Source organism: Salvelinus fontinalis, chromosome 33 (assembly GCF_029448725.1).
Source record: "Salvelinus fontinalis isolate EN_2023a chromosome 33, ASM2944872v1, whole genome shotgun sequence".
NCBI lineage: Eukaryota > Metazoa > Chordata > Actinopteri > Salmoniformes > Salmonidae > Salvelinus > Salvelinus fontinalis.
The window spans coordinates 51,239,197-51,265,593 of record NC_074697.1 but is presented as its reverse complement, the minus strand read 5'-3'; the positions used below and the strand labels follow the sequence as shown (position 1 = coordinate 51,265,593).

General features: G+C 45.7%; 1 protein-coding gene across 1 annotated transcript in view; it reads right to left on the bottom strand.

Moving 5' to 3' along the window:
- Positions 1-6,503: 6,503 nt before the first annotated feature.
- Positions 6,504-26,397, bottom strand: part of LOC129832500 (serine/Arginine-related protein 53-like) — a gene marked incomplete at its 3' end in the record, with an annotated part of 156,829 nt that continues 136,935 nt past the window's right edge. The window contains 1 exon segment of the mRNA XM_055896622.1: positions 6,504-6,572. Within this exon segment, the coding sequence (XP_055752597.1) occupies positions 6,504-6,572 (69 nt within the window).

The following is a 26,397-nucleotide window of genomic DNA, read 5'->3' as shown; positions in this document are numbered from 1 at the left end:
ATGCTGGCGGTGCTTTCACTCTAGTGGTAGCATGAGACAGAGTCTACAACCCACACAAGTGGCTCAGGTAGTGCAGCTCATCCAGGATGGCACATCAATGCGAGCTGTGGCAAGAAGGTTTGCTGTGTCTGTCAGCGTAGTGTCCAGAGCATGGAGGCGCTACCAGGAGACAGGCCAGTACATCAGGAGACGTGGAGGAGGCCGTAGGAGGGCAACAACCCAGCAGCAGGACCGCTACCTCCGTCTTTGTGCAAGGAGGAGCAGGAGGAGCACTGCCAGAGCCCTGCAAAATGACCTCCAGCAGGCCACAAATGTGCATGTGTCTGCTCAAACGGTCAGAAACAGACTCCATGAGGGTGGTATGAGGGCCCGACGTCCACAGGTGGGGGTTGTGCTTACAGCCCAACACCGTGCAGGACGTTTGGCATTTGCCAGAGAACACCAAGATTGGCAAATTCGCCACTGGCGCCCTGTGCTCTTCACAGATGAAAGCAGATTCACACTGAGCACGTGACAGACGTGATAGAGTCTGGAGACACCGTGGAGAATGTTCTGCTGCCTGCAACATCCTCCAGCATGATCGGTGTGGCGGTGGGTCAGTCATGGTGTGGGGTGGCATTTCTTTGGGGGCCGCACAGCCCTCCATGTGCTCCCCAGAGGTAGCCTGACTGCCATTAGGTACCGAGATGAGATCCTCAGACCCCTTGTGAGGCCATATGCTGGTGCGGTTGGCCCTGGGTTCCTCCTAATGCAAGACAATGCTAGACCTCATGTGGCTGGAGTGTGTCAGCAGTTCCTGCAAGAGGAAGGCATTGATGCTATGGACTGGCCCGCCCGTTCCCCAGACCTGAATCCAATTGAGCACATCTGGGACATCATGTCTCGCTCCATCCACCAACGCCACGTTGCACCACAGACTGTCCAGGAGTTGGCGGATGCTTTAGTCCAGGTCTGGGAGGAGATCCCTCAGGAGACCATCCGCCACCTCATCAGGAGCATGCCCAGGCGTTGTAGGGAGGTCATACAGGCACGTGGAGGCCACACACACTACTGAGCCTCATTTTGACTTGTTTTAAGGACATTACATCAAAGTTGGATCAGCCTGTAGTGTGGTTTTCCACTTTAATTTTGAGTGTGACTCCAAATCCAGACCTCCATGGGTTGATAAATTTGATTTCCATTGGTAATGTTTGTGTGATTTTGTTGTCAGCACATTCAACTATGTAAAGAAAAAAGTATTTAATAAGAATATGTCATTCATTCAGATCTAGGATGTGTTATTTTAGTGTTCCCTTTATTTTTTTGAGCAGTGTATATAGTGTTAAACAAATCAAAATATATTTTAGATTCTTCAAAGCTTTGCACACTCTTGGCATTCTCTCAATCAGCTTCATGAGGAATGCTTTTCCAACAGTCTTGAAGGGTTGAGCACTTGTTGGCTGCTTTTCCTTCACTCTGCGGTCCAACTCATCCCAAACCATCTCAATTGGGTTGAGGCCGGGTGATTGTGGAGGCCAGGTCATCTGATGCAGCACTCCATCACTCTCCTTTTCGTCAAATAGCCTTTAAACAGCCTGGAGGTGTGTTTTGGGTCATTGTCCTGTTGAAAAACAAAGCCAGATGGGATGGCATATCGCTGCAGAATGCTGTGGTAGCCATACTGATTAAGTGTGCCTTGAATTCTAAATAAATTACTGACTGTCACCAGCAAAGCACCCCCACACCATCACACCTCCTCCTCTAAGCTTCATGGTGGGAACCACAGATGCATAGATAATCCGTTCACCTACTCTGCATCTCACAAAGACTGTTAGAACCAAAAATCTCAAATTTGGACTCAACAGACCAAAGGACAGATTTCCACCGGTCTAATGTCCATTGCTCGTGTTTCTTCACCCAAGCAAGTCTCTTCTTATTATTGGTGTCCTTTAGTAGTGGTTTCTTTGCAGCAATTTGACCATGAAGGACTGATTCACGCAGTCTCTTCTGAACAGTTGATGTTGAGATGTGTCTGTTACTTGAACTCTGTGAAGCATTTATTTGGGCTGCAATCTGAGGTGCAGTTAACTGTAATGAACTTATCCTGTGCAGCAGAGGTAACTCTGGGTCTTCCTTTCCTGTGGCAGTCCTCATGATAGCCAGTTTCATCATAGTGCTTGATAGGTTTTTGCAACTGCACTTGAAGAAACTTTCAAAGATTAAAGAAATGTTCCCTATTGACTGACCTTCATGTCTTAAAAGTATTGATGGACTGTCATTTCTCCTTGCTTATTTAAGCTGTTCTTGCCATAATATGGACTTGGTCTTTTACCAAATAGGGCTACCTTCTGTATACCACCCGTACTTTGTCACAACACAACTGATTGGCTCAAACACATTAAGGACAGAAATTCCACAAATTAGCTTTTAACAAGGCACACCTGTTAATTGAAATGCATTCCAGGTGACTATCTCATGAAGCTGGTTGAGAGAATGCCTAGACTGTGCAAAGCTATCATCAAGACAAAGGGTGGCTACTTTGAAGAATATCAAATATAAAATACATTGTTATTTGTTTAACACTTTTTTGGTTACTACATGATTCCATATGTGTTATTTCATCGTTTTGATGTCTTCACTATTATTCTACAATGTAGAAAATAGTCAAAATAAAGAAAAACCCTGGAATGAGTAGGTGTGTCCAAACTTTTGACTGGTACTGTATATACACAGTATATATAATGAGATTTGACCGTGGACCCCGTTGCAGCAGTGCACTACATAGGGAATAGGGTGCCATTTTGTACACACACTGTGTGTAAGAAGGGGAGGAATCGAGGAGAGAGGTACAGGCTGAAACGACAAATGCACTGCCTGTGCAACCTAGCACAATTCTACTATCAATATCTACTAATGTATGTTATTATATGTATATTTCAGCTGTCACAACAGCTCGTGCTATATGCTGTGAAAAGGGGGAGCTGGAGTGTTTAACCATGTCCAATGTAAACATCAACAATCTCTGAGTTTAGGTTGTTTTAAGTAACAGGTTCCGATCACAAATGTATGGCAAATCTCATTTGTAGCCTTCATATAGTTAGTTATAGTGCATTCAGAAAGTACTCACACCCCTGGACTTTTCAACATTTTGTTACGTTACAGCCTGAATCTAAAATGGATTCAATTGAGATGTTATGTTACTGGCCTACACACAATACTCCATTAAGTCAAAGTTGAATTTAGTTTTTTTGTTTTGTTGTTTTTTTAAATCTTTTTATTTTACTTATTTTTTTACAAATGAATTACAAATGAAAAGCTGAAATGTCTTGAGTCAATAAGTATTCAAACCCGTTGTTATGGCATCCCTAAATAAGTTCAGGAAACCGTTCAAGGTAACCGCTCAGGGCTTCACCATGAGGCCAATTGTGATTTTAAAATAGTTACACAGTTTAATGTCTGTGATAGGAGAAAACTGAGGATGGATCAACAACATTGTAGTTACTCCACAATTACTAAGCTAATTGACAGAGTGAAAAGAAGGAAGCCTGTACAGACTACAAATATTTATTTTAAATGCATCTTATTTGCAACAAGGCACTAAAGTATTGCTGGACAAATTTGGCAAAGCAATTCACTTTTTGTCCTGAATACAAAGTATTGGATTTGCCCCAAACATATTACTCATTCCCACTCTCCATATTTTCAAGCATAGTGGTGGTTGCATCATGTTATGGGCAATGTTCTCTCAAATTCGTTGGGGGCACTGAGCAAATGTTTGGTCTAGTGAGCGGAAACTTGAACTTTGCGAGAATTTATTGCAAATTTTGTGCAACTCCCAGCGCATTTATAGTGATCACTGAGGTTGTATCCTTACAGTTTTAGACAGTACACAAAAGGCTTGTGTGGCTATTTGAGCATAATGTAAGCCTACCAACAAAACCAATGGAGCAAATCCCATAACATTGATATATATGATATATCCTCCAGTAGCCTATATGAGGTGTTCAATGCAGGCCTACATTACATTAGACATTCAAACATGTTTTTACATTATGAAGGGCTTGACATGAATTAATGATTTTATACTTGGTCTGTAACACCATGGGCCAAATAGGTGAGTGTAAATTGCATTGTGTTGTATGATGCAAGAAACCACTTTACAAAATAAAATGTATTATTATTACCATACAGAGAATTAGACACTGTAGGCTACCCCTCTGCCTATTGGCTTATTTGCATATTCAAGCCAGTCTCAAAATAGACATAAGCTTAATACCTGACTGGTTTTTCAAAGACTACTTGAAATATAGCCTACACATTTTGTGCTCTTGTAGGAAGCAGTAACTCCCCATTGCTGACCTATACAAATCTATAACTGGGCTAATAACTCGCTAACTAGCAAAGAATATCAACAAATGTGCACCTACAGATCTAAAAAAAGAAGGAAAAAAAGCGTGTTCACTCGAGGGTGATTTTGTATTTATTTTATTAAACCTTTATTTAATTAGGCAAGTCAGTTAAGAATAAATTCTTATTTACAATGACGGCTTACCAAAAGGCAAAAGGCCTCCTGCAGGGACGGGGGCTGGGATTAAAAATAAAGACATACAGTAGGACAACACACACATCACAACAAGACAGACACCACAACACTACATAAAGAGAGACATAAGACAGCACAACATGGTGTTTTCCTAGAGGAAAACCTGGTTCAGTTTGCTTTCCACCAGACACTGGAAGATGAATTCACCTTTCAGCAGGTCAATAACCTCAAACACAAGGCCAAATCTACACTGGAGTTGCTTACCAAGAAGACAGTGAATGTTCCAGAGTGGCCGAGTTACAGTTTTGACTTAAATCTGCTTCAAAATATAAGGCAAGACCTGAAAATGGTCGTCTAGCAAGTATCAACAACCAATTTGACAGAGCTTGACGAATTTTGAAAAGAATAATGGGCAAATGTTGCACAATCCAGGTATGGAAAGCTCATAGATTTACCTGGAAAGACTCACAGCTGTAATTGCTGCCAAAGGTGATTGTAACATACTGGGGTTGAATACTTTCCTAATCAAGATATATTAGTGTAAAACTGTTCATGATTTTTTTTTACAAATGCTAGAATTTTTCTTCCACTTTGACAGACTATTTTGTTTAGCTCGTTGACCAAAAAAATTACAATGAAAATCTATTTTAATCCCACTTTGTAACAACAAAATGTGGAAAAAGTCAAGGGGTGTGAATACTTTCTGAAGGCACTGTAAGTAAAGACTGAAGAAGTTGGCCAATTGCTCACTGGTCAGCCTTGTCTGTCTTTCTGCCTGTACGCCAGCGCGTTTGTCTGCTTGCCCATCTGCCTGCCCATCCGTCTGTCACCACCACTCAGCTACACAAACCCAGTATGTATTGATGTTACACAGAGCATTATGGGCAATGTTCCCTCTAAACTGTGCGCATGCGCGGGCGGTGCCACGCAGTTCCCCAGGGACTGCCCCGTAGAGCGCAGAAGAAATATCAGCCCATGGAGAGAAGCATTAGATTGAACTTCAACTTTCTAGTTTTCTCCCAGTTGGTTAACACTATCAATGTTTCCCTTTACTGTGGCAATAGTGATAGAATCAACGCAATATTAGCCACTTTCAACGCAACATACCGAAACAAAACAAACTATGCAAGAGATTTTGTTGTAGACAGAACGCATCGGAGTAGGATTCTATTGCGCAGAGCTCAGCCCGTACTCTACACAGACATGTGCAGCATAACCAATTAGTGATGCAGTAGGCCTGTATGCAAATAGACCATTGCCATATATGGATCTGTGCCATTTACTTTGAACTGGACTGTGTTTACAGCTGTGGTCGGGAGTAGATGCACTTGTTTTGAGATCAAAGCGAGAGCTGCATGTAGCCACGTGTGCACATTTTGTTAATATCCTTTGCTAGTTAGTGAGTTATTAGCCCGGTTATAGATAATTTGTAGTCAGCAGTAGGGGAGTGATAACTTCCTACAAGAGCACCAAACTTATACATTTCTAGACATCTTTGAAAAGCAAGTCAGGTAGAGAGCTTTTTTTTTGTCATAAAGGGGCAGTGTTGCATTTTGAGACAGGCTTGAATAAGCTAAGTAGCCAATAGGCAGAGGGTAGCATCATTTGTCTGATTCTCTGTAATAATGGTATGGGAATAATAATGCATTTTATTTTGTAAAGTGGTTTCTTGCAACAAACACAAAAACATTTTCAGTCACCTCCTTGATAGTAGGCCACCTTGAATGTAGGCCTACTCTGGTAGGCCTACATTATGATCAAATAGCAACAATAACCTACTTGGCCACTGTTAAAACTGTATCTTACAGTGGGTACAGGGTCAGTGTTCACATCATTCAAGTTTGCACTCAGAAGACCTGAAATTTGCTGTGCCACATTTTTTTTAGGGAACATTAATTATGTGTACTGTAATACATCACGCTACACAGCCCACATACAGTACCACCTCCACTACTAAACTGATGACATTGACCAGGCTCACCTTCCATCTTCATCTTCTTGGCCTCCTCGTCCTTCCTCTCCTTGGCTTTCAGCACCTCATCGGTTTTAGCTGGGAAAGAAAGAAACCCTCATGAGCAGAGCAAATTTCTTTATCTCTTCTTCTTCTTATCTCTTGTAGCAACAACATAACACACGTCGCTGAGCAGTGTCTTTGTATCAAGTGTTGTAGGAGGAGTTTTCTCTGTTGTTCCCTAACCCGATAAACCCCTTAACACGATAACCTCTCTCACTTTTAATATAGAGACCTAGCTAGCTTAGTCTTATGTTGAATAACCCACCTAACTCTTTAGGTTTAATATCTCACTCGTGAATGTAATAACTGAACTCGGGCCTTAGATTTAATTGCTTATCGTTCCTCTTAAACCTATTAACCCATCTCCCCGATCTGGTTTCTTACGGTCTCAGGGGCCACCCAGGCTCTGCTTTTGGCCTGCGCATTATCCCAATGAATTGTTCTCCCAGAGCAGTAATAGGAAATCAGCTCAGAAAAAGCGACTGGCCGTAGAGTAAGAGATAAATCAGATCTGGGGGGGCCTCTTGGTTTGCTAGTTTATTGAATCTAAATTGCAGCCCCCTCGCCCCTCCGGCCCCCTTGTGTGGCGCCCCATGCACATCATCCATCTTGTAGGCTGATAATGGAGCCGGCCCAATTCCACCTGATGTTTGCATTATTACATTTTTGCACGCTAACGAGCTGCGGCTAATCCAGCCAGAGAAGATGAGGAGGACGGGATTGGATGCAGCAGGCGGGGCCTGCATGGCATTTGTCTGTATTATTCTCTCTCTTGCTCTCTTGGTCTCTCCGTTCCTCGATGATGATTTGAATGAAACATAGACCCGGCGTCGCTACATAGCTCTGTAGGCCCCGGGGCTCCCCGAGCTGCAATTACACATATAATCACAATTGGATTTCAACAGAGCCCGCCATTCGCATCCCCTCCTCCTCTCATCTCTTCTCCTCGGCCCTTCCAGCCAAGACAGAATGAAGTGTAAATGAAGTGAAAGACTTCTGCCGTCCCCAACACTTTGTTTTATTATGACCTAATTTAATCAAAGTCCCCATCACAGAATTGTCAGGAATGCAACGATGAACTGGAGTCCCTAATAGACGAAGAGATATACCCCCAATGATGTTCTCTATACGCTGACAGATATTCCCCATAATCTATTTATATTGCGTATATCCGGCTGTGTGTGTGCTGTTGTTTATGAGTGTACATTACCAGTGTGTTGGCTATATAACAGTGGCGTGGTAAGCTTGTATTAAGGTTGTACTAATGTTTTCCAGTAGCTCTCCTTATTGATGTAATTAAACAGGATCTGGCTCCGTTGTGAGGACCGACTTTCATTGTTTGTGGGGGCAGGATCCCCTGGAGGCAGAGCGGAGATGAGAGATGGATAAACAGTTTGATTTTGTGCTATCGCCCCGAGCAGTATACTGGAGAGACGGAGGAAGAGAGAGAAGAGAGGAAGGGAGGGCAAGAAACAGGGAGAAAGTGTGCAAAGCAGAAGGATAAGAGAACCAAGTAAAGGGCTGGAGGGGAGGAAACAGAAACAGAAAATAAATGACAAATCACTCTTCACTGTCTCACTTCTCTCAGTCTTTTTTCACCTCTCTTATCTGTCTCACTTACCCCCGTCTGTCTCACTCAGTGGCTAGTGGTGATGGAAGGGAGGTGGTAACTTGGCGGGATTAGGGAAGTTAGAAGCCATTTGGAGCTAAGTCATTGTCCTAAAGAGGCAGGAACGTCAGTCACATCAGACTGTGGCTGTTGAGTTAAGCAGCCGTGGCACTAGTGTGACGGCCGTTTTGTCTACAGCAATTACTAAACAAAGACAGCGGCCGAGGAGTCACAGGGAGAGGGCACAACTTATGGCCTGCATCTGTGTGCGTCAACACACTAGCACAAACACACCCCTAGTCCATCCACATGCAGTCACACAAAGACCTGTTCGCTCTACTTCCACATACTGTATTCACTCACAAACACGGTACACCCACATTCATTTCATATTAGTTCTCCTCTCGCCTTCTTTCTCTCTCCTCTCTGTTTTGGAAAAGTTTAAACTCATTAAGTGTAATGCTATTGCAGACTCAATTTTACACCGCTCACTCATCAACTAGTACGATAGCAATAAAGCCCAATGGCCCCTCGGAGACGTTAATGCTTTGAAATAAATGATATACTGCAACAGAAACGTAATTAATTTACAGGCCGTATTGATAGCCCTGCCATTCTCGGCACTATCTTTTTTAATCTCTGCTAACATCTTCATTATTGGGGGAAATCGCCTGAGCGAAGGAACCGAGTCATCGCTGATGAATTGCCTGAGAGAGATGCGGCGGCCCACTCAAATGTTGTGTCTCGGCGCATCAATTTCTCTTAAGCATTTCATTATGGCGAACAATAAACAGCGTTGGCTATGACATGTTTTCTACGGTGTAGTAAGTGGATTCTAGGTATATCAGAGGGGGATTCAAATCATTCTGTTCTTATTCTGGTTTATGTGAGGAAGACACTTACCTTGAATACCTTCAAACACCTGTGTTATTTGACACAGGCAAAAAAAGAAAGGCACAATGTCTGTGATAGACAAGGATGTTTGTTGTAAGCATGTATTAGAGAGAGACACACAGGAAAATACGTTTTGTGTGTGTGAGGTTGGAGGTTACCGTTATTAAGACCAAATGAGACGGTTACTCACTCTATGGACACTGTGTTAACAAACCTCCAAACGAGCTTCAATGCCATACAACACTCCTTCCGTGGCCTCCAACTGCTTTTAAATGCTAGTAAAACTAAATGCATGCTCTTCAACCGATTGCTGCCCGCACCCGCCCGCCTGACTAGCATCACTACTCTGGATGGTTCTGACTTATAGCCTCCAACACTCTACTCAGCAAATTGGATGCAGTCTATCACAGTGCCATCCGTTTCGTCACCAAAGCCCCATATACTACCCATCATTGGGGCCTGTATGCTCTCGTTGGCTGGCCATCGCTACATATTCTTCGCCAAACCCACTGGCTCCAGGTCATCTATGAGTCTTTGCTAGGTAAAGCCCCGCCTTATCTCAGCTCACTGGTCACCATAGCAACACCCACCCGTAGCATGTGCTCCAGCAGGTATATTTCACTGGTCATCCCCAAAGCCAGCACCTCGTTCGGCCGCCTTTCCTTCCAGTTCTCTGCTGCCAATGACTGGAACGAATTTCAAAAATCACTGAAGCTGGAGACTTATATCTCCCTCTCTAACTTTAAGCATCAGCTGTCAGAGCAGCTTACCGATCACTGTACCTGTACACAGCCCATCTGTAAATAGCATCCCCATATTTTTATTTATATATTTATATATATATATATATATATATTTGCTCTTTTGCACCCCAGATTCTCTACTTGCACATCATCATCTGCACATCTATCACTCCAGTGTTATTGCTAAATTGTAATTATTTCGCCTCCTTGGCATATTTATTGCCTTACCTCCCTAATCTTACTCCATTTGCACACACTGTACATATATTTTTCTATTGTGTTGACTGTACATTTGTTTATCCCATGTGTAACTCTGTGTTGTTGTTGTTTGTGTCTCACTGCTTTGCTTTATCTTGGCCAGGTCGCAGTTGTAAATGAGAACTTGTGGCCGACCTGGTTAAATAAAGGTGAAAATAAATAAATTAAATAAAACTGGCAGATAAAATCGTCCTTAGAGCATGACTCAGAGGCATAGACCCCCCCCCCCCCCCCACCACACACACACACACACGCACACACACTCCTACTCCAAAAACACCAAACTCTACCTATTCTCCTCCATCACATCCATCCATCCATCCCTGAGCACCAGCGCTCTCTCTTTCTTTCTCTCTCCCCTTCAGCCTCAGGCCTCTCAATCAAACCAAACAATGCTCATCCTGCTCCTCTGTGATTAATTACTCAGGCCAGAATATCAAAATCAAACACCCCCGTGTGAGGAAAAGGGGCTCCGCTTTAGAGCACTGCGCCCACCGAGGGCAGACAGACAGGGGGACGGGAGGCTACGCTTCCCTGCCTGCCTGTGTGCCTCACAACACACCTCTACCCCCATCCAGCCCCCACCGCCTTAGAGAAGTCCAGTCCATGGGGGAACAACCCTTGCCCCCCCCCCCCCCCCCTCACACCCCGCTAGTCTCCTCTGCATTTCCCTCTCGTTCGTAAGTTCCCTGGTCCATCAGGCGCTCGGTCCCCTTTCAACCCAGAAGGAGGGGTTTTAGTGCTAAGTCTGTATCTTAATGGCACCCTATTCCCTTCGTAGTGCACTCATTTTGATCAGGGCCCCGAAGTAGTGCACTAAATAGGGAATAGGGTGCCTTTTAGGATGCATCATACTACTACAGCTGGTAGTGATGGCGGTGGTGGTGGAGGTCGTGGTGTAAGGAGGGGGAGAGGGAAGGGTTTTTTAGACTGATCTACACTGACTAACAAATCAGATTCTTTCCCTCAACAGGGCTCTCTATAACCCCCTCTAACATCCCATTCACATCACCCACACACCTATAGCTTAGCCAACGTCGAGACATGATCTCTGTCCGAAATGTCACCCCATGCACAATGTGGTGCACTCCTTTTGACCAGAGCCCCGTGGGATCTCCTACGGGCCCTGGGTCAAAAGTAGTGCACCACATAGGGAACAGGGTGCCATTTGGGATTCAGCCCGAGACGTTAACGAGAGAAGGGACTGGAGGAAATCAACGCAAACAATGGAGTGGACGGAGGGGAATAGATAGAGTGGATTGTGCGAGGGAGTAGCCTGGAGGAAGAGCTCATTTGCACACTACAGACTCCACTCGAAGAACCCCCAGGAAGTGCAAACAGAACCTCTGGTCTACTGACACAGCTCAATACGTCCTGCGGAACAACAAAGACTAACAGTAAGCAAATAGTATCAAACCAAAATGGAAAACAGTGGGATAGAAAAGGATAGAAAAACGTAGAGAGAAGCACTGTTCCGACTGAAATAGAGATGCTCAAAAAAGTCCGCTTCTGAGTATTACCCACTTCTCAACATGTTACGGATGTGTGGGTAGGGGTGTGTGTGTGTGTTCGTGATGCGTGGGCCAGCTGTTTGGTTGCCCGCAATTGCTAATAACCCATCTGCAACCACCCTACTATATGTGATAAAGGGGAAATCTGAGGCCCGCACCCGTAAATATAGAAAATGCACTGTAGAGAGCCGCCGGAACAATATTTTATGTAAGCCTTATTTAGATAGGCCTACGTTTCTGACTACAATTTCCAACATTTTAGTAGCCTATTTGTTACTCAACTTGTCTATAATTAGATACATGCAGCTTCTCGTTACTTGTTGCCCTAGAACACATGTCAAACTCATTCCTTGGAGGGCGGAGTGTCTGCGGGTATTCGCTCCTCCCTTGTACTTGATTGAATTAAGGTCACTGATTAGTAAGGAACTCACCTCACCTGGTTGTCTAGGTCTTAATTGAAAGAAAAAAACAAAAATCAGCAGACACAAGCCCTCCATGGAATGAGTGACACCCCTGCCCTAGAAGACAAAAAAAAACCTTGCTCACCTGAAAATATGTCATACAGCGATAGAATGAACGCTTTAATCTAGTTGACATCTGTAAAGTTTCTTCTTCCATCTCGGCTTCTCCCTCGCAGCAAAGACGTTTGGGGACAGTTCCCTTGACGTGCCATATATGAAGTCCCCGTCTTGTGACTGTCAGATTTATATAGCACCTCGCAATCATCACACATAACAGCTTTCCCAAGCATTAAGCTACTGTTCAGGAACTCCCTTCTCTTTATTTTCAACTCTCCATTTCGCAGCTTTTCCCTTATTGAATTAAACTCAAACATGGTCCTTTTTCTCTCAGTGGATCGAAGTTAACTTTTTCTGCTCAAAAGCATTTGGCAATTGGCATGTATTTGGCATGTGTACAGTTGTCCCTAAAGTTTAGGCACTAACACCCGATAAAACATGATGAAAGAAAAACCTCAACGTAGCATATAGATATGAAGTGCACAAGAATTATACATTTATGGATTTTTAATGCATTGTTCCGGCTTAATTCAACACGCCCACCACCTACCCGCCCTTCATCAACACAATATTTCATGACCCTAAACCCCGCCCCGCAGATATAACCACGAGAACGGCGGGTTATAAGTCAATCTGCGCATCACTAGTATGTGTGTGTAAGTGTGTGTGTGCTGGATGTGGGCGAGTGTGTTTGTACTGTATGTGAATGTGTGTATGTGCGTTTACCGAACGTGTGTTTGTGTTTGTGGGTGCGTATGTGTGTGTGTATGGAGAGTAGAAGGGGGGGGGGTTCCTGTTATCCACCCGCCAATCAAAGGGAATCTGAATGTCAGGAGGAGAGGAAGCATGATAAATCAACCTTACGCCCAACGACAAACATAATATTAGCAGCAGCACCGCGCGATTGGAGAAATGTCCCATTGAATCAGGAATGCACTTTACAGTGCGCCGCAGCCAGGCAACCTGCACAGTGCAGACACACATACGTACACACACACGCACACATCCATACATCCATCCATCTGTCCACAGGCCAGGAGACGAGAGGAGAGACGGATTTAAGTGAATAGGATGAAAGGATAAAATGATCAGCTTTTAAATAAAATTGAATCCTTGTGGCCTCTCTAGGCTTCCTTTAGCACTAGAATGCATATGGCGTCACAGTTAGGAATAATGAGGGCAAGAGGTGAAGTGTTTTTCACCAGGGCACTGCCACTATCTGCCACTAGGTGGCACAGGATACTGTGTGCCATAGTAACAGACGAGAATACCAGAGGCCTGTGTGTGGGTGTGTACGTGCAGATGGGCTTAAGTGCATGTAGTCCTATTAAAACCAGTCCATGTACACCTTGTAAGGCATAATTTTGAACAGGGGAATCAGGCCGGTGCTTTCATTTAGTTGAACAGTTGAACAATAGGTGGGTGGAAAAGCCTTCAGAGAAGCATGATAAAAACGTATGGACAATAAAACACAGACAATTATGGACAAAAATACACTGAAACAGTGACTTCATGTTTCCTATAGTAAATAGAAAGTATGAGCAAAAAAACCTGGGATGTATTCATTAGTGCACACTGTAGCAACATTTTTCACAACAGCAAACGTTTTGCACTAAAATCATGAGTTTTAATTGGACAAATTCAGGGAGGTCACTCCCTGTTTCGTCCCGTTTGATTTTGTTCGGTTCCAAGTGAATACACCCCTGAAAAGAGAGGGCAGAGACCGAACCAACCACACGGCCTGCCATCCAGCCGTGGCCTCTGATCTACTATCAAGAGAATGTAATGACGGCCCATAAAATATTAACAAACAAAACAATTAGAACGAGATATCTTACCAATTCAATCAATTATTCATTGACAATCGTCTCAGAGGCTGCTTTATTCCCTGTGTTTCCTGCTATATTCTTAGAAAAAGCTTCAATTACGAGGCTACACACTGGTTCGATCCCATCCTCATGATGGATCACCCTAGTGCACAACAGTTTATTTTCTTTATTTTTTATTTCACCTTTATTTAACCAGGTAGGCCAGTTGAGAACAAGTTCTCATTTACAACTGCGACCTGGCCAAGATAAAGCAAAGCAGTGTGACAAAAACAAAAACACAAAGTTACACATGGAATAAACAAACGTACAGTCAATAACACAATATCATTTTTTTGTTGAAAAATGTACAGTGTGTACAAATGTAGAAGAGTAGGGAGGTAGGCAATAAATAGGCCATAGAGGTGAAATAATTACAATTTAGCATTAACACTGGAGTGATAGATGTGCAGATGATGATGTGCAAGTAGAGATACTGGGGTGCAAAAGCGCAAGAGGGTAAGTAAAAATATGAGGATGAGGTAGTTGGGTGTGCTATTTACAGATGGGCTGTGTACAGGTACAGTGATCGGTAAGCTGCTCTGACAGCTGATTCTTAAAGTTAGAGAGGGAGATATAAGTCTCCAGCTTCAGTGATTTTTGAAATTCGTTTCCAGTCATTGGCAGCAGAGAACTGGAAGGAAAGGCGGCCAAAGGAAGTGTTGTCTTTGGGGATGACCAGTGAAATATACCTGCTGGAGCGCGTGCTACGGGTGGGTGTTGCTAACAGTAGTGCCATACAAAGAGAATAGGGTGCCTATGGGACCCTGGTCAAAAGTTTTGGACAATATAGGGAATATGGTGCCATTTGGGACGCAGGCTGACTGTCGGACTATGGGAGGGGAAGAGGCTCAATCAAAGAAATTACACTGTCTCACTGAGGAGGCTTGAAATAAAAGCAGAGTTCTTCAGACTGATGAGAAATCCAATTAATTAAAAACAATTTGCGGTGATGAGTAGCCGTTCGTTCTCTCTTTCACCCAAGATTTTCAACAGATGCCAATCAAGCTGCGAGTGGGAGGGTGATATGAGGGGTGCAGAGAAGCGAGTTTTCACCGATCTCGTAATCAGACAACACATTTCCAAATAAGAAAAAAAAACTTTATGCATTTCCGTCAGAGAGAGGAAACAAACTGTGTCTATGTGAGACAACAGATGATTTTCTACTTAATAATCAGAATGAATTATGAGGTTTAAGGTCAACAGCTTGGTAGAGAGACGGTAAAGGCTAGTTTTTATTTTCCACATGAGACATCTTAGGCTCTGCCTGCTTTTAATTCAGGATCAGTTAAGAGTTCCAGTGGACTATGCTGCTGTTTGTTTATGGGCTGTTGGAGCTGCTCTCTGTGCCCAGAGATGAGGTGAGGATCCTGGGGTGGTGGAGGCCCCGTCCTGGGCCACAGCAGGCCTTCACCCACCCAGCTACACCATGGACCTCCCAGGTCCCTGAGCACCCAGTTGCCTAGGCACACGTGGCCCCCCATGCATGGGTTACAGAGGCGAGGGTCCTAGTCTCCTATCCTGGGGCCAGAACCTTCCACAGCAAGGCTAGGGGGCTCACTTCATGTGGGCGCAGGAGCAGAGAGTGAAGATTGTGTGGACGTGCATGTGTGGTTCAGGTCAGAGGAGCACAGCAGGCCCACAACCTTCCTCTCCCAAACCAAAGAGCAAAGCTTTCCCATAATTCCACAGTTTCACCGCTGCCCATTAGGGTACGGGGGCCAACACCTTCAGTCAGAAAAAGGGCTTCTGGGAAAGGCATGGAGGATCACAGGCCTCTCGCGGTCAGGTTGGAGTCAGGGTGAGATGACCTTGTGGACCGTACATAGCCCTGAGGTTGAAAACATAAACGCTTACTATTGAACAGCCATCCAGAGTTCACTACCACTATGCCAAACAGAGTACATAGAAGTGCCTTGACAAACCCTAGAAAATATAGATAAGGTCCTGAAAGGGCTTTATGAAGAAAATACATAATGCAGATATCACAGAGTGAAATATTCACGAGGGCTGGGACACTGGATGACACCTCTCCCCCTCCATCCCTCCACCCTCACCCTGACCAGGTCTTTTCATCACTCTCCTCTGCCCTTTTCTTGCTCCCTTGGTGTATCTCTCTCTCCCCCCATGCTGCTCTCCCTCTCGCCTCTCCTTCCGCTGTGCTGCTCTCTCTCCTCCTGCTGCTGTGGCAGGAGACTGCCTCTTTGAACTGGTCCACTGCTGGGATTTAGGAGGGATGGAGGGGGGGGGCCACACAATGCATGTCTAACATGCTGTGTTTATTTTTAAGTATGGGGTGTTTTTAAGTGGGCTTGTGTATTTCCGCTAAGAATATGTGTCTGTGAGTATGTGTGTGTGTCTGTGGTAGAGTATAAGCGTGTGTGTATGCATATTGTCATTGTGCACATGGGTGGGGAAGGGTGTATGCGCATGGTGTGTGGGTGTAGTTGGGAGTGTACGAGTGTGTAGTAGGGTGTGTGTTCCTGAGTCGGTGTGTGGTGAGAGTGCTGATGTGATGAATGGAGAATAATAGGCTTGGTTTCCGCGCTGAAAGACAGCGCAGGATCTCATTGTGACTGAGTGGGCGAGAAGAGGGAGGCTTGCAGCTTGAGCAGGACCCCCGCACATGAAACGCAAACTCTGGGCGCTAATCGGCCGGCCGACACAAGGCGAATCAGGAGGGCGGCCACTTAGAAAGAGAAAAGAGGGAGACCCGTACCCTGTGTAGTCTCAATAGGGCTCAGCAAGACTGTTGATATCAGATAACAAACATGGAGGACAAAGGAGGTGGAGACTTGGTGGTCCTCTGGGCCTGTGTTGTGTGTTGTGTGTTGTGTGTGTGTGTGTGTGTGTGTGTGTGTGTGTGTGTGTGTGTGTGTGTGTGTGTGTCCAAAGCCCTCCGGAGAAGGAGAGATGAGGATGGACGTGGCCCCTGGACTACAAACAGCAAGGACAAGACGCTCCACTGAACACTACAGGCTAAAATAGAGAAGGGAGCAGAGAGACAGAACACATCATTAGAAGACCTTTCTAACGATAGAGAGAGATGTGTTTTGCCTAGCCCTATCAGGTATGCGAAAGAAAAATACAGCTATCTAGGTATGGTTTTTATTTCATACAGAGAGATAAAAAGAGTGTAACAATAAGAGAGAAATAATGAGAGAGCAGGGCAGAGAGGGAAAAAAAAGGGAAAAAGAGAGAGGACCGGCAGGGAGAGAGAGAGCGGTAGAAATGAGCCCCCCTCTAAGGCACCCAAGCAGACCCCCTTCTCTCATCTCTTAATGCTTATTTTCACCACTTTGCTTAAAATATTGATAATCAATTAGGCCCACGTCTGTTTTGCTACAGAATCTGTGTCACGGTCTATCACACTGTCAGAGCCAATTCGCCGCTCATTCAAAGTTCATTTTTTCCTTGGCCGGTCTCTGCCTTTGGAGGAGTCATTAACCGGGGAACATAGCCCGAGGTGCAATCACCTATTCTCTTTCATTACAGGGGAGATGGAGAAGGTGAGAGAGATTATTAGAACTTTGGAATGATCACAAAGCTTCGGAGTCGCCTGTCAGATCCCCCCTACGTGTAATTCATCTGGCCCCGCTCCCCACTCACCCTCCTCGGCCCCCCTTTCCTCTCTCCTCCTCCCTCCTTTCCCCCGCGCCAGGGGTTTGGACGTAGACATTATTCATGAACATCTGCAGCGCGCTGAATATTCCCACTGCCTCCGCCATGATGAAAAGGGAGCTGCCCCTTTGACTTTAAAATTAACATCCCGGCAAAAATATTACGGCCAAGCCGAGCATTTTCATTATTTGTCTCTGCGCAGTGCGCACAGAGATGGGACGGGAGGATGATATAGGTGGAAGGAGGAGTGAGGTACGATACGATACAGAGGGAGAAAAAGGAACACATCTTATATTGGAGTTCCTCTATTATGGTAACAACAACAAAAAACAGTACCAACTGGAAAAAATCTACAATGTCATAATTAGGGCGTAAGCATGTTCTGTAGCCATGTTGGTTCTCTATAGCCAACCCAACCCAGGGTTGTGTTCATTAGGCACCAAACAGAAGAAACCAGACTGAAACAGGGAGGTACAGCGTGCACCTGTCCAATAAGAGATGCTACTTTTCGCGTTCCCGTTGCAAAACTTTCAGTTGCGTGCCCTAATGAACACGACCCAGGCTGATGCAAGGAGTGTCCGTGCAGCAGGCAGACTACGCTGTTCTCAGGTACAGCTCCCCCTAGGGGTCTCCACACATGAAAGATCAGCCAGACATGTAGACAGACGGACGGACGGACGGACAGGGAGGAGAGCCTTCTTCTGCCTCTCACACCAGTGGAGGAACTGCTGGACAGAAACCAAACTACACACGGTGTTGTTTATCCTCACTATCACCCTCAGAGAGGCTCAACAATTAAACTCCTCGGAGAGCTCCCTTTGGTTTCAAAACACCTTACAGAGGTAATGACATAACGTCATAGCTGGCCAACTATGATGAGTACATCAGTCAGGTTTTTGAGCATGTAACAGCCATTCATTTCACATCGCGCAAAAGGTTTTAAGTATTTATTTGTGCGTGCCGCCTCTTGCAATTTAGCCGGCTGCATTTCGGTATGCGATGTGCACCCGTCTCGCCTTGCTGCTCCTCAGCAGTGCAGTATCGGGTGTTTCCCATACCGTGTAACAGGCACAACGTGAGAATGCTGGTCTCAGCCTTCGCCATCATTACAGCAACAACCAGCCTCGTTTTGCAGCTTGTTAAAAAGCGCCCGCTGATTTGACACCTTCGCCAAACATGAGAACAATCGGATCAAATGTACAGAACTTTCGCACTAATCTAATTTGCGGGCGGCCGCTGCAAACTACGGATGGGCCTTTTAACGGCTCCATCTGGGTTGACTTTTATCTCTCTCCACCTTCTGAGCAACAAATGGGAGTAAATAATGAATAAATGCAGCGATACAAAACAAATCAGGGGAGGAGGTGTTTTTTTTTGACAACCACACTCAAAAGGTTAAGTCAGTGGGGTTTGACATGGACTGAAATGGGTGCTTTTTGCCTCGACTCTTGTTTATTGCAAATGGCAGACCAAGTTTACTCGGGCAGTTAGAGGCAAAATGAGGCTTGACAGCTTTGTCAGGGAATTTGACTGGTTCAGTGGCAGGGCAGGAATCGGGATGATTCTACGCCTTTCATCTCCAAATCGCGGCCGTACGCTCACCAAGCCTCCTCCACAGGAAAATAAATAAATAAAAACACACACACACCCCGGCCTGCCACGGTTTTTCTGGATGACAGATGATTTTCCAACCCTCGTCAAATTAGAAAAAAAAGCTTGAAAAAAATAAAATATGCAGACCAGAAGTTTGGATGCTCTGGACTGACGCAGAGCAAACATGACAAGAGATGTTAGCACTCTTTCTGAAAACTAGAAATAAAAATAGCAATAACAACTCCTGCCTCTCCTCCCTCTCTTGGCCCGGTGCTGTATAAGAGCTGATGCCATCCCCCTCAGCATCACAGTGTTTGAGACCATTTCTCTCTAGTCCCTTATAGGTTCATTTAAAGACTATGCCTAAGACTGCAGCTCTATTAGCGTGACCCTCCTCTGCCAACTCTGAACACTGCCTCTCCCAACAGAGAGTTTCCCACCACAGGCTGAGGGCCAACCTACAGGAGTCATTCCACTACCAGACACCCCACCGGCCCACTGCTCAGACCCCACCGCTGGGCACTGGGAGCCAGGCACCAGCTTCTCCATCTCTCCCTGACTCCCACTTGCCTCTAGGAAAGGCTGGTGGAGAGAGCTGGAGCGTGAGGAAGAGAGAAAAAGAGAAAAGTCAATGCGATTGAAAGAAAAGGAGGGGATAAAGGAAGGGATAGAAGGAGGCCTCGCCACAAAGGTATTGTAGTTACACTCAGAGCCTTGACTCCTTCTGATCTGCCATATCCGCTCAGTCGCTTTTTCAATTTAGTGAATTTGTTCCTCTGTCTCTCCCAAGCGAGGCGGATGAGGTATGAAATTAATCTTTATCCACTTTTTGTGGCGCTACCTCCAAATGCACAATGTGTGTCGGTAATTAGCCGCAGTGCTTCATTCCAGAGCTCTGGCAGGCTCCTCCGTGTGCCAACTTTTCGCCTTTTGTTCTCGCCGCACAATGCCGCCCACTCCAGCCGTCTCTGTGCTTTCCCGCTCCACACCCACACAGGGCGTTACACAATTCCCTCCAAATGTGCTTCGATTTAAAAACCCATTACTTAGCCCCTGTTGTTTTGTTCGACGCAATTAAAAGAACACCCCCTTCATTTTATTTGGTGGAGCAGCCTTGCGTTCCTTGGCCATGGCCGCCTCAGCCCATCTAATTCGCAGGGTCTTGTTGGGATATAGGCCTAGTTTGGCTTTCCATTTGAAACTACTCTACGCTCTGTCTCATTTTATTGCCCCGACTTGATCAGCTAGTAACTTAAAAAACAGGTCAATCAAGACAGATGCCAGCGGAGAACTACTGTCATGATGTAGCCAACCAGTGAATTATCCTAAACAAGGTTAAAAGGCTACTACTATACATTTCTGAGAAGCATTCCCGAATTCAAACATTTTTAAATCTCGATTTCAAAACATTCAGAGGGAAAAAGTTACCTGGCCCAGGTGATGTTAATGATAGGTCTGGGAGTGGGTCTGGGATACCTTTTTGGGAGTGGGCCAGGGCAGGGTGAACAGCTGGCCTGTAATTCACGCTGAGACAATGACTCTGTAAACTACAGGCACACTCAGACACTCTCCCTCCTCCCCTTGTTCTAAGCCCTTGCTTCTAATTGAGTGGTTTGAGTCTCTTCCCCACTTACATTAGCTCTGGAGCGAGATATGGAAACTTTGTAGGTGCGTGTGTGGGGAGGATGTGCGTGTGTGTGCGCGTGTGTGTGTGTGTGTGTGTGTGTGTGTGTGTGTATGTGTGTGTGTGTACCTGGCTGAATGTGAGTGTGGACCGTGTGAAAATTGTAGCGTGGAACTCAGGTCACACCGTTTCAGGAGGATTCTGGGAGAAGGGCGTGGTTACAGAGGCAATTCCCATAGCGCTCTGGTCAATAGTAGGGCACTATGTGGGGAATAGGATGCCATTTTGGATGTAGACAGAGCGAGAGGAACATTAACTAGCATCATTCTTTGTGACTTCTCCTGTTTAACATAGCCAACAACGTCAGACATGTTTTTGACACCCAAGGAAAATAACACACATACTTTCCATGTACATTGTGATTTGAAGGGCTCAGTTGATCAGAGCATAATGCTTGTAACAGTTGATTTCCAAATGGGCTACATACATTGTATTTGGTCACTTTGAATTCAAGCTCCTAGGCGTATAATTTTTTATTATTTTTTACAAAACCTACGCATGCACAGCAACATTCTCTTACCACTAATGCCTTCATACGTTTCTAATAAACTTCTACTGAGCTAACATTTGGGGGTACCCTCCTAATGCTGTACCTCAGTCCCCATTTCACCTGGTAAAGCACGTCATCGATACAGGCGCCACAGCAGCCAGCTCTGCCACTAGGCCTATAAAGCAACCTCTAACACTTACCAGTAGCACTCAGTGTGCACACTCATTTCCCTACACTGTGTTTAATAGCCACAATTATCAAGGAACCCTGTGTTTCAGTTTCAGCTGACTTGTTGAATTGTCTGTAATTGCATTATGAAATGGAGTGTTGACTCACTGTAATTGTGAGGTAATAGCACTTTAGTGATAATGAGAACGTTAGATATGACCGACTGCGCATATTAATCATTCCAGAGAATTTCAATCCGGCCCGCCTGCTAAAGGGCTTCCGTTTAATCAACTTAATTTATAAAACAACCAACTCATAAGGCAATTACACGTCTATATTTTAATCGAATGAATAATTCATTGTGGACAGAATTGTTTATGCTGAAATTATTGTAGTTGCTTTTGTTAATCATCATTGGGAAACTGCACCGATGTTAGATTTGATATATTCAGTGAAGTGGGTGGCAGAGTCATCAGGAGTTTTTGGGTGAACCATCGGTTCTTTCGTTGAGGTCCTGAGGCTCAGGTCCACCACCTGCACCCCACTCTCTACATCCAAAATACACACACACCTACTCATCCACACACACCTCTCTCTCTCACACACACACCACTCTATCACACACACACACACACACACACACACACACACCACTCTATCACACACACACACACACACACAAAACAACTTTCACTCACACACACACACAAAACAACTTTCACTCACACACACACACACACACACACACACACACACACACACACACACACACACACACACACACACACACACACACACACACACACACACACACACACACACACACACACACACACACACACACAAACTACCCTCTGCAGAACTGCTAGCCCTTATCGATCCCCCTTTTAAGCTCCTGAATAATAAATTCCAGACCCACCCCCAAAAAAGCCCAACTGTGGTGCAAAACTGGCTTAAACTGGACTAATTACATCAGCGCTGAAAGGAAATCATTGATCAACAGCATTATGGGAAATTTAACTGCCACCCCAAACTGGATCAAAGTAAATGAAGTGGCTTAGCGGGATCTCAGGGGGGCTCTGCCGGGGGGGAGAGTCCGGATTAACACCCCTGGACAGACCTGTATGAATATACAGTACACCCACTCACCATACCTGTATGAATATACAGTACACACACTCACCATACCTGTATGAATATACAGTACACACACTCACCATACCTGTATGAATATACAGTACACACACTCACCATACCTGTATGAATATACAGTACACCCACTCACCAGACCTGTATGAATATACAGTACACACACACACCAGACCTGTATGAATATACAGTACACACACACACCAGACCTGTATGAATATACAGTACACACACACACCAGACCTGTATGAATATACAGTACACCCACTCACCATACCTGTATGAATATACAGTACACCCACTCACCATACCTGTATGAATATACAGTACACACACTCACCAGACCTGTATGAATAGACAGTACACACACACACCAGACCTGTATGAATATACAGTACACACACTCACCAGACCTATATGAATAGACAGTACACACACTCACCAGACCTGTATGAATATACAGTACACCCACTCACCATACCTGTATGAATATACAGTACACCCACTCACCATACCTGTATGAATATACAGTACACCCACTCACCAGACCTGTATGAATATACAGTACACCCACTCACCATACCTGTATGAATATACAGTACACCCACTCACCAGACCTGTATGAATATACAGTACACACACTCACCAGACCTGTATGAATATACAGTACACCCACTCACCATACCTGTATGAATAGACAGTACACACACACACCAGACCTGTATGAATATACAGTACACACACTCACCAGACCTATATGAATAGACAGTACACACACACACCAGGGACCCGGGTTGTGGCAGGTGTGAGTAGCAGGTTGTTATTTATTAGGATAATCACAGACTAACTTAAGTCTTTTAGATAGGTGCCTTAAACCTCTGAGTGACAGACCAACATGGGGGGGGCAGAGATAGTCTTATACACCTTTCAAACCAAGATGTTTTTCAGACCAACTTTTTGCAGACTTTTCTTTATATATGAAAGGTATTTCTGGTGACAAAGCCTATATTTTTTACTTCCGCCAACAGACCTAGTCATGACTGCGGCAAAGTTCTGCCTACGACTTAGTATGAAATGTAGCCGTAGTGCTGAGGCGGCATTGGCACGCACTACGCTCTTAAGCTCTTGATGGTTGCTAGGCAGCGCCCCTTACGACTGTCACCCTGGTTGTTCTAAACTTTGTGAGGCATGTCACTTCACCCATCTCTTCTCATAGTCCACCACATGCACTGTTTTCTTAACCACAACCGGATATACCCATAAAAAATGACTGTGGGGATAAATACACTGCTCAAAAAAATAAAGGGAACACTTAAACAACACAATGTAACTCCAAGTCAATCACACTTCTGTGAAATCAAACTGTCCACTTAGGAAGCAACACTGATTGACAATACATTTCACATGCTGTTGTGCAAATGGAATAGACAACAGGTGGAAATTATAGGCAATTAGCAAGACAACCCCAATAAAGAAGTGGTTCTGCAGGTGGTGACCACAGACCACTTCTCAGTTCCTATGCTTCCTGGCTGATGTTTTGGTCACTTTTGAATGCTGGCGGTGCTTTCACTCTAGTGGTAGCATGAGACAGAGTCTACAACCCACACAAGTGGCTCAGGTAGTGCAGCTCATCCAGGATGGCACATCAATGCGAGCTGTGGCAAGAAGGTTTGCTGTGTCTGTCAGCGTAGTGTCCAGAGCATGGAGGTGCTACCAGGAGACAGGCCAGTACATCAGGAGACGTGGAGGAGGCCGTAGGAGGGCAACAACCCAGCAGCAGGACCGTTACCTTCGCCTTTGAGCAGGAGGAGCACTGCCAGAGCCCTGCAAAATGACATCCAACAGCCCACAAATGTGCATGTGTCTGCTCAAACGGTCAGAAACAGACTCCATGAGGGTGGTATGAGGGCCCGACGTCCACAGGTGGGGGTTGTGCTTACAGCCCAACACCGTGCAGGACGTTTGGCATTTGCCAGAGAACACCAAGATTGGCAAATTCGCCACTGGCGCCCTGTGCTCTTCACAGATGAAAGCAGGTTCACACTGAGCACATGTGACAGACGTGAAAGAGTTTGGATACGCCGTGGAGAACCTTCTGCTGCCTGCAACATCCTCCAGCATGACCGGTTTGGCGGTGGGTCAGTCATGGTGTGGGGTGGCATTTCTTTGGGGGGCCGCACAGCCCTCCATGTGCTCGCCAGAGGTAGCCTGACTGTCATTAGATACCAAGATGAGATCCTCAGACCCTTGTGAGACCATATGCTGGTGCGGTTGGCCCTGGGTTCCTCCTAATGCAAGACAATGCTAGACCTCATGTGGCTGGCCTTCTGGGGGATTGGGCTCTCCTGTCTGTCACAGACCTGTTGTTCAGGGGCGCATTGTGGGATAAATGCAGGGGCCCCTGCTGGCTGATTTGGCCACCAATGGTGCCCTGAGACCCCTAAATCTGTCTCCCCTGTCCCCCCAGGTACCTCTCCCTGCTGGCTAGGGACTCCATGCCTAATTAACGGTCCCCACGCAGCCTGCCATACACACACGCAGGCACACGAGCGCACACACATAGCTCAACACAACCACCTGAGATCAACTTGCCCAGAGCAGACAGGTGTGTGTGAGAGCGGGAGAGAAAGAGAAAGAGAGACGGAAGAAAGGGAGAGAGAGACGGAAAAGAGGAGAGACGGAAAGAGAGAGACGGGGGAGAGAAAGAGAGAGAGACGGGGGAGAGAAAGAGAGAGAGACGGGGGTAGAGAAAGAGAGAGAGACGGGGGAGAGAGAGAGAGAGAGAGAGTACGAGAGAGAGACGAGAGAGAGAGAGAGAGACGGGAGAGAGAGAGAAGAGAGAGAGACGGGGGAGAGAAGAGAGAGAGACGGGGGAGAGAAAGAGAGAGAGACGGGGGAGAGAAAAAGAGAGAGAGAAAACGGGGGAGAGAAAGAGAGAGAGACGGGGGAGAGAGAGAAGAGAGAGAGAGACGGGGGAGAGAAAGAGAGAGAGACGGGGAGAGAGAGAGAGAGAGAGAGAGAAGAGAGACGGGGGAGAGAGAAAGAGAGAGAGAGAGAGGGAGAGAGAGAGAGAGAGACGGGGGGAGAGAGAAAGAGAGAGAGACGGGGGGAGAGAGAGAGAGAGAGACGGGGAGAGAAGAGAGAGAGAGAGGAGAGAGAGAGAGAGAGAGAGAGAGAGACGGGGGAGGAGAGAGAGAGAGAGAGGGGGAGGAGAGAGGAGAGAAGACGGGGGGGGAGAGAGAGAGAGAGACGGGGGGAGAGAGAGAGAGAGACGGGGAAGAGAGAGAGAAGGAGAGAGAGAGAAGAGAGAGAGACGGGGGAGAGAGAGAGAGAGAGAGAGAGAGAGAGAGGAGAGAGAGAGAGAGAGAGAGAGACGGGGGAGAGAGAGAGAGAGAGAGAGGAGAGGAGAGAGAGAGAGAGAGAGAGACGGAGAGAGAGAGAGACGAGAGAGAGAGGAGAGAGAGAGAGAGAGAGAGAGAGAGAGAGAGACGAGGGGAGAGAAGAGAGAGACGGGGGAGAGAAAGAGAGCGGACGGGGAGAGAGAGAGAGAGAGAGAGAAGAGAGGAGAGAGAGAGAGATGAGACTGTGGGGAAGAAGAAGACGAGAAGAAGAGAGATGAGAGTCGAGGTGAGGACGAGAAGAGAGAGAGAGAGAGAGAGACGACGGGGAGAGAGAAAGAGAGAGAGACGGGGGAGAGACGTGAGAGAGAGTGTGTCGTGGTGAGTGAGTTGAGAGAGAGTGAGACGAGAGTGTGACGG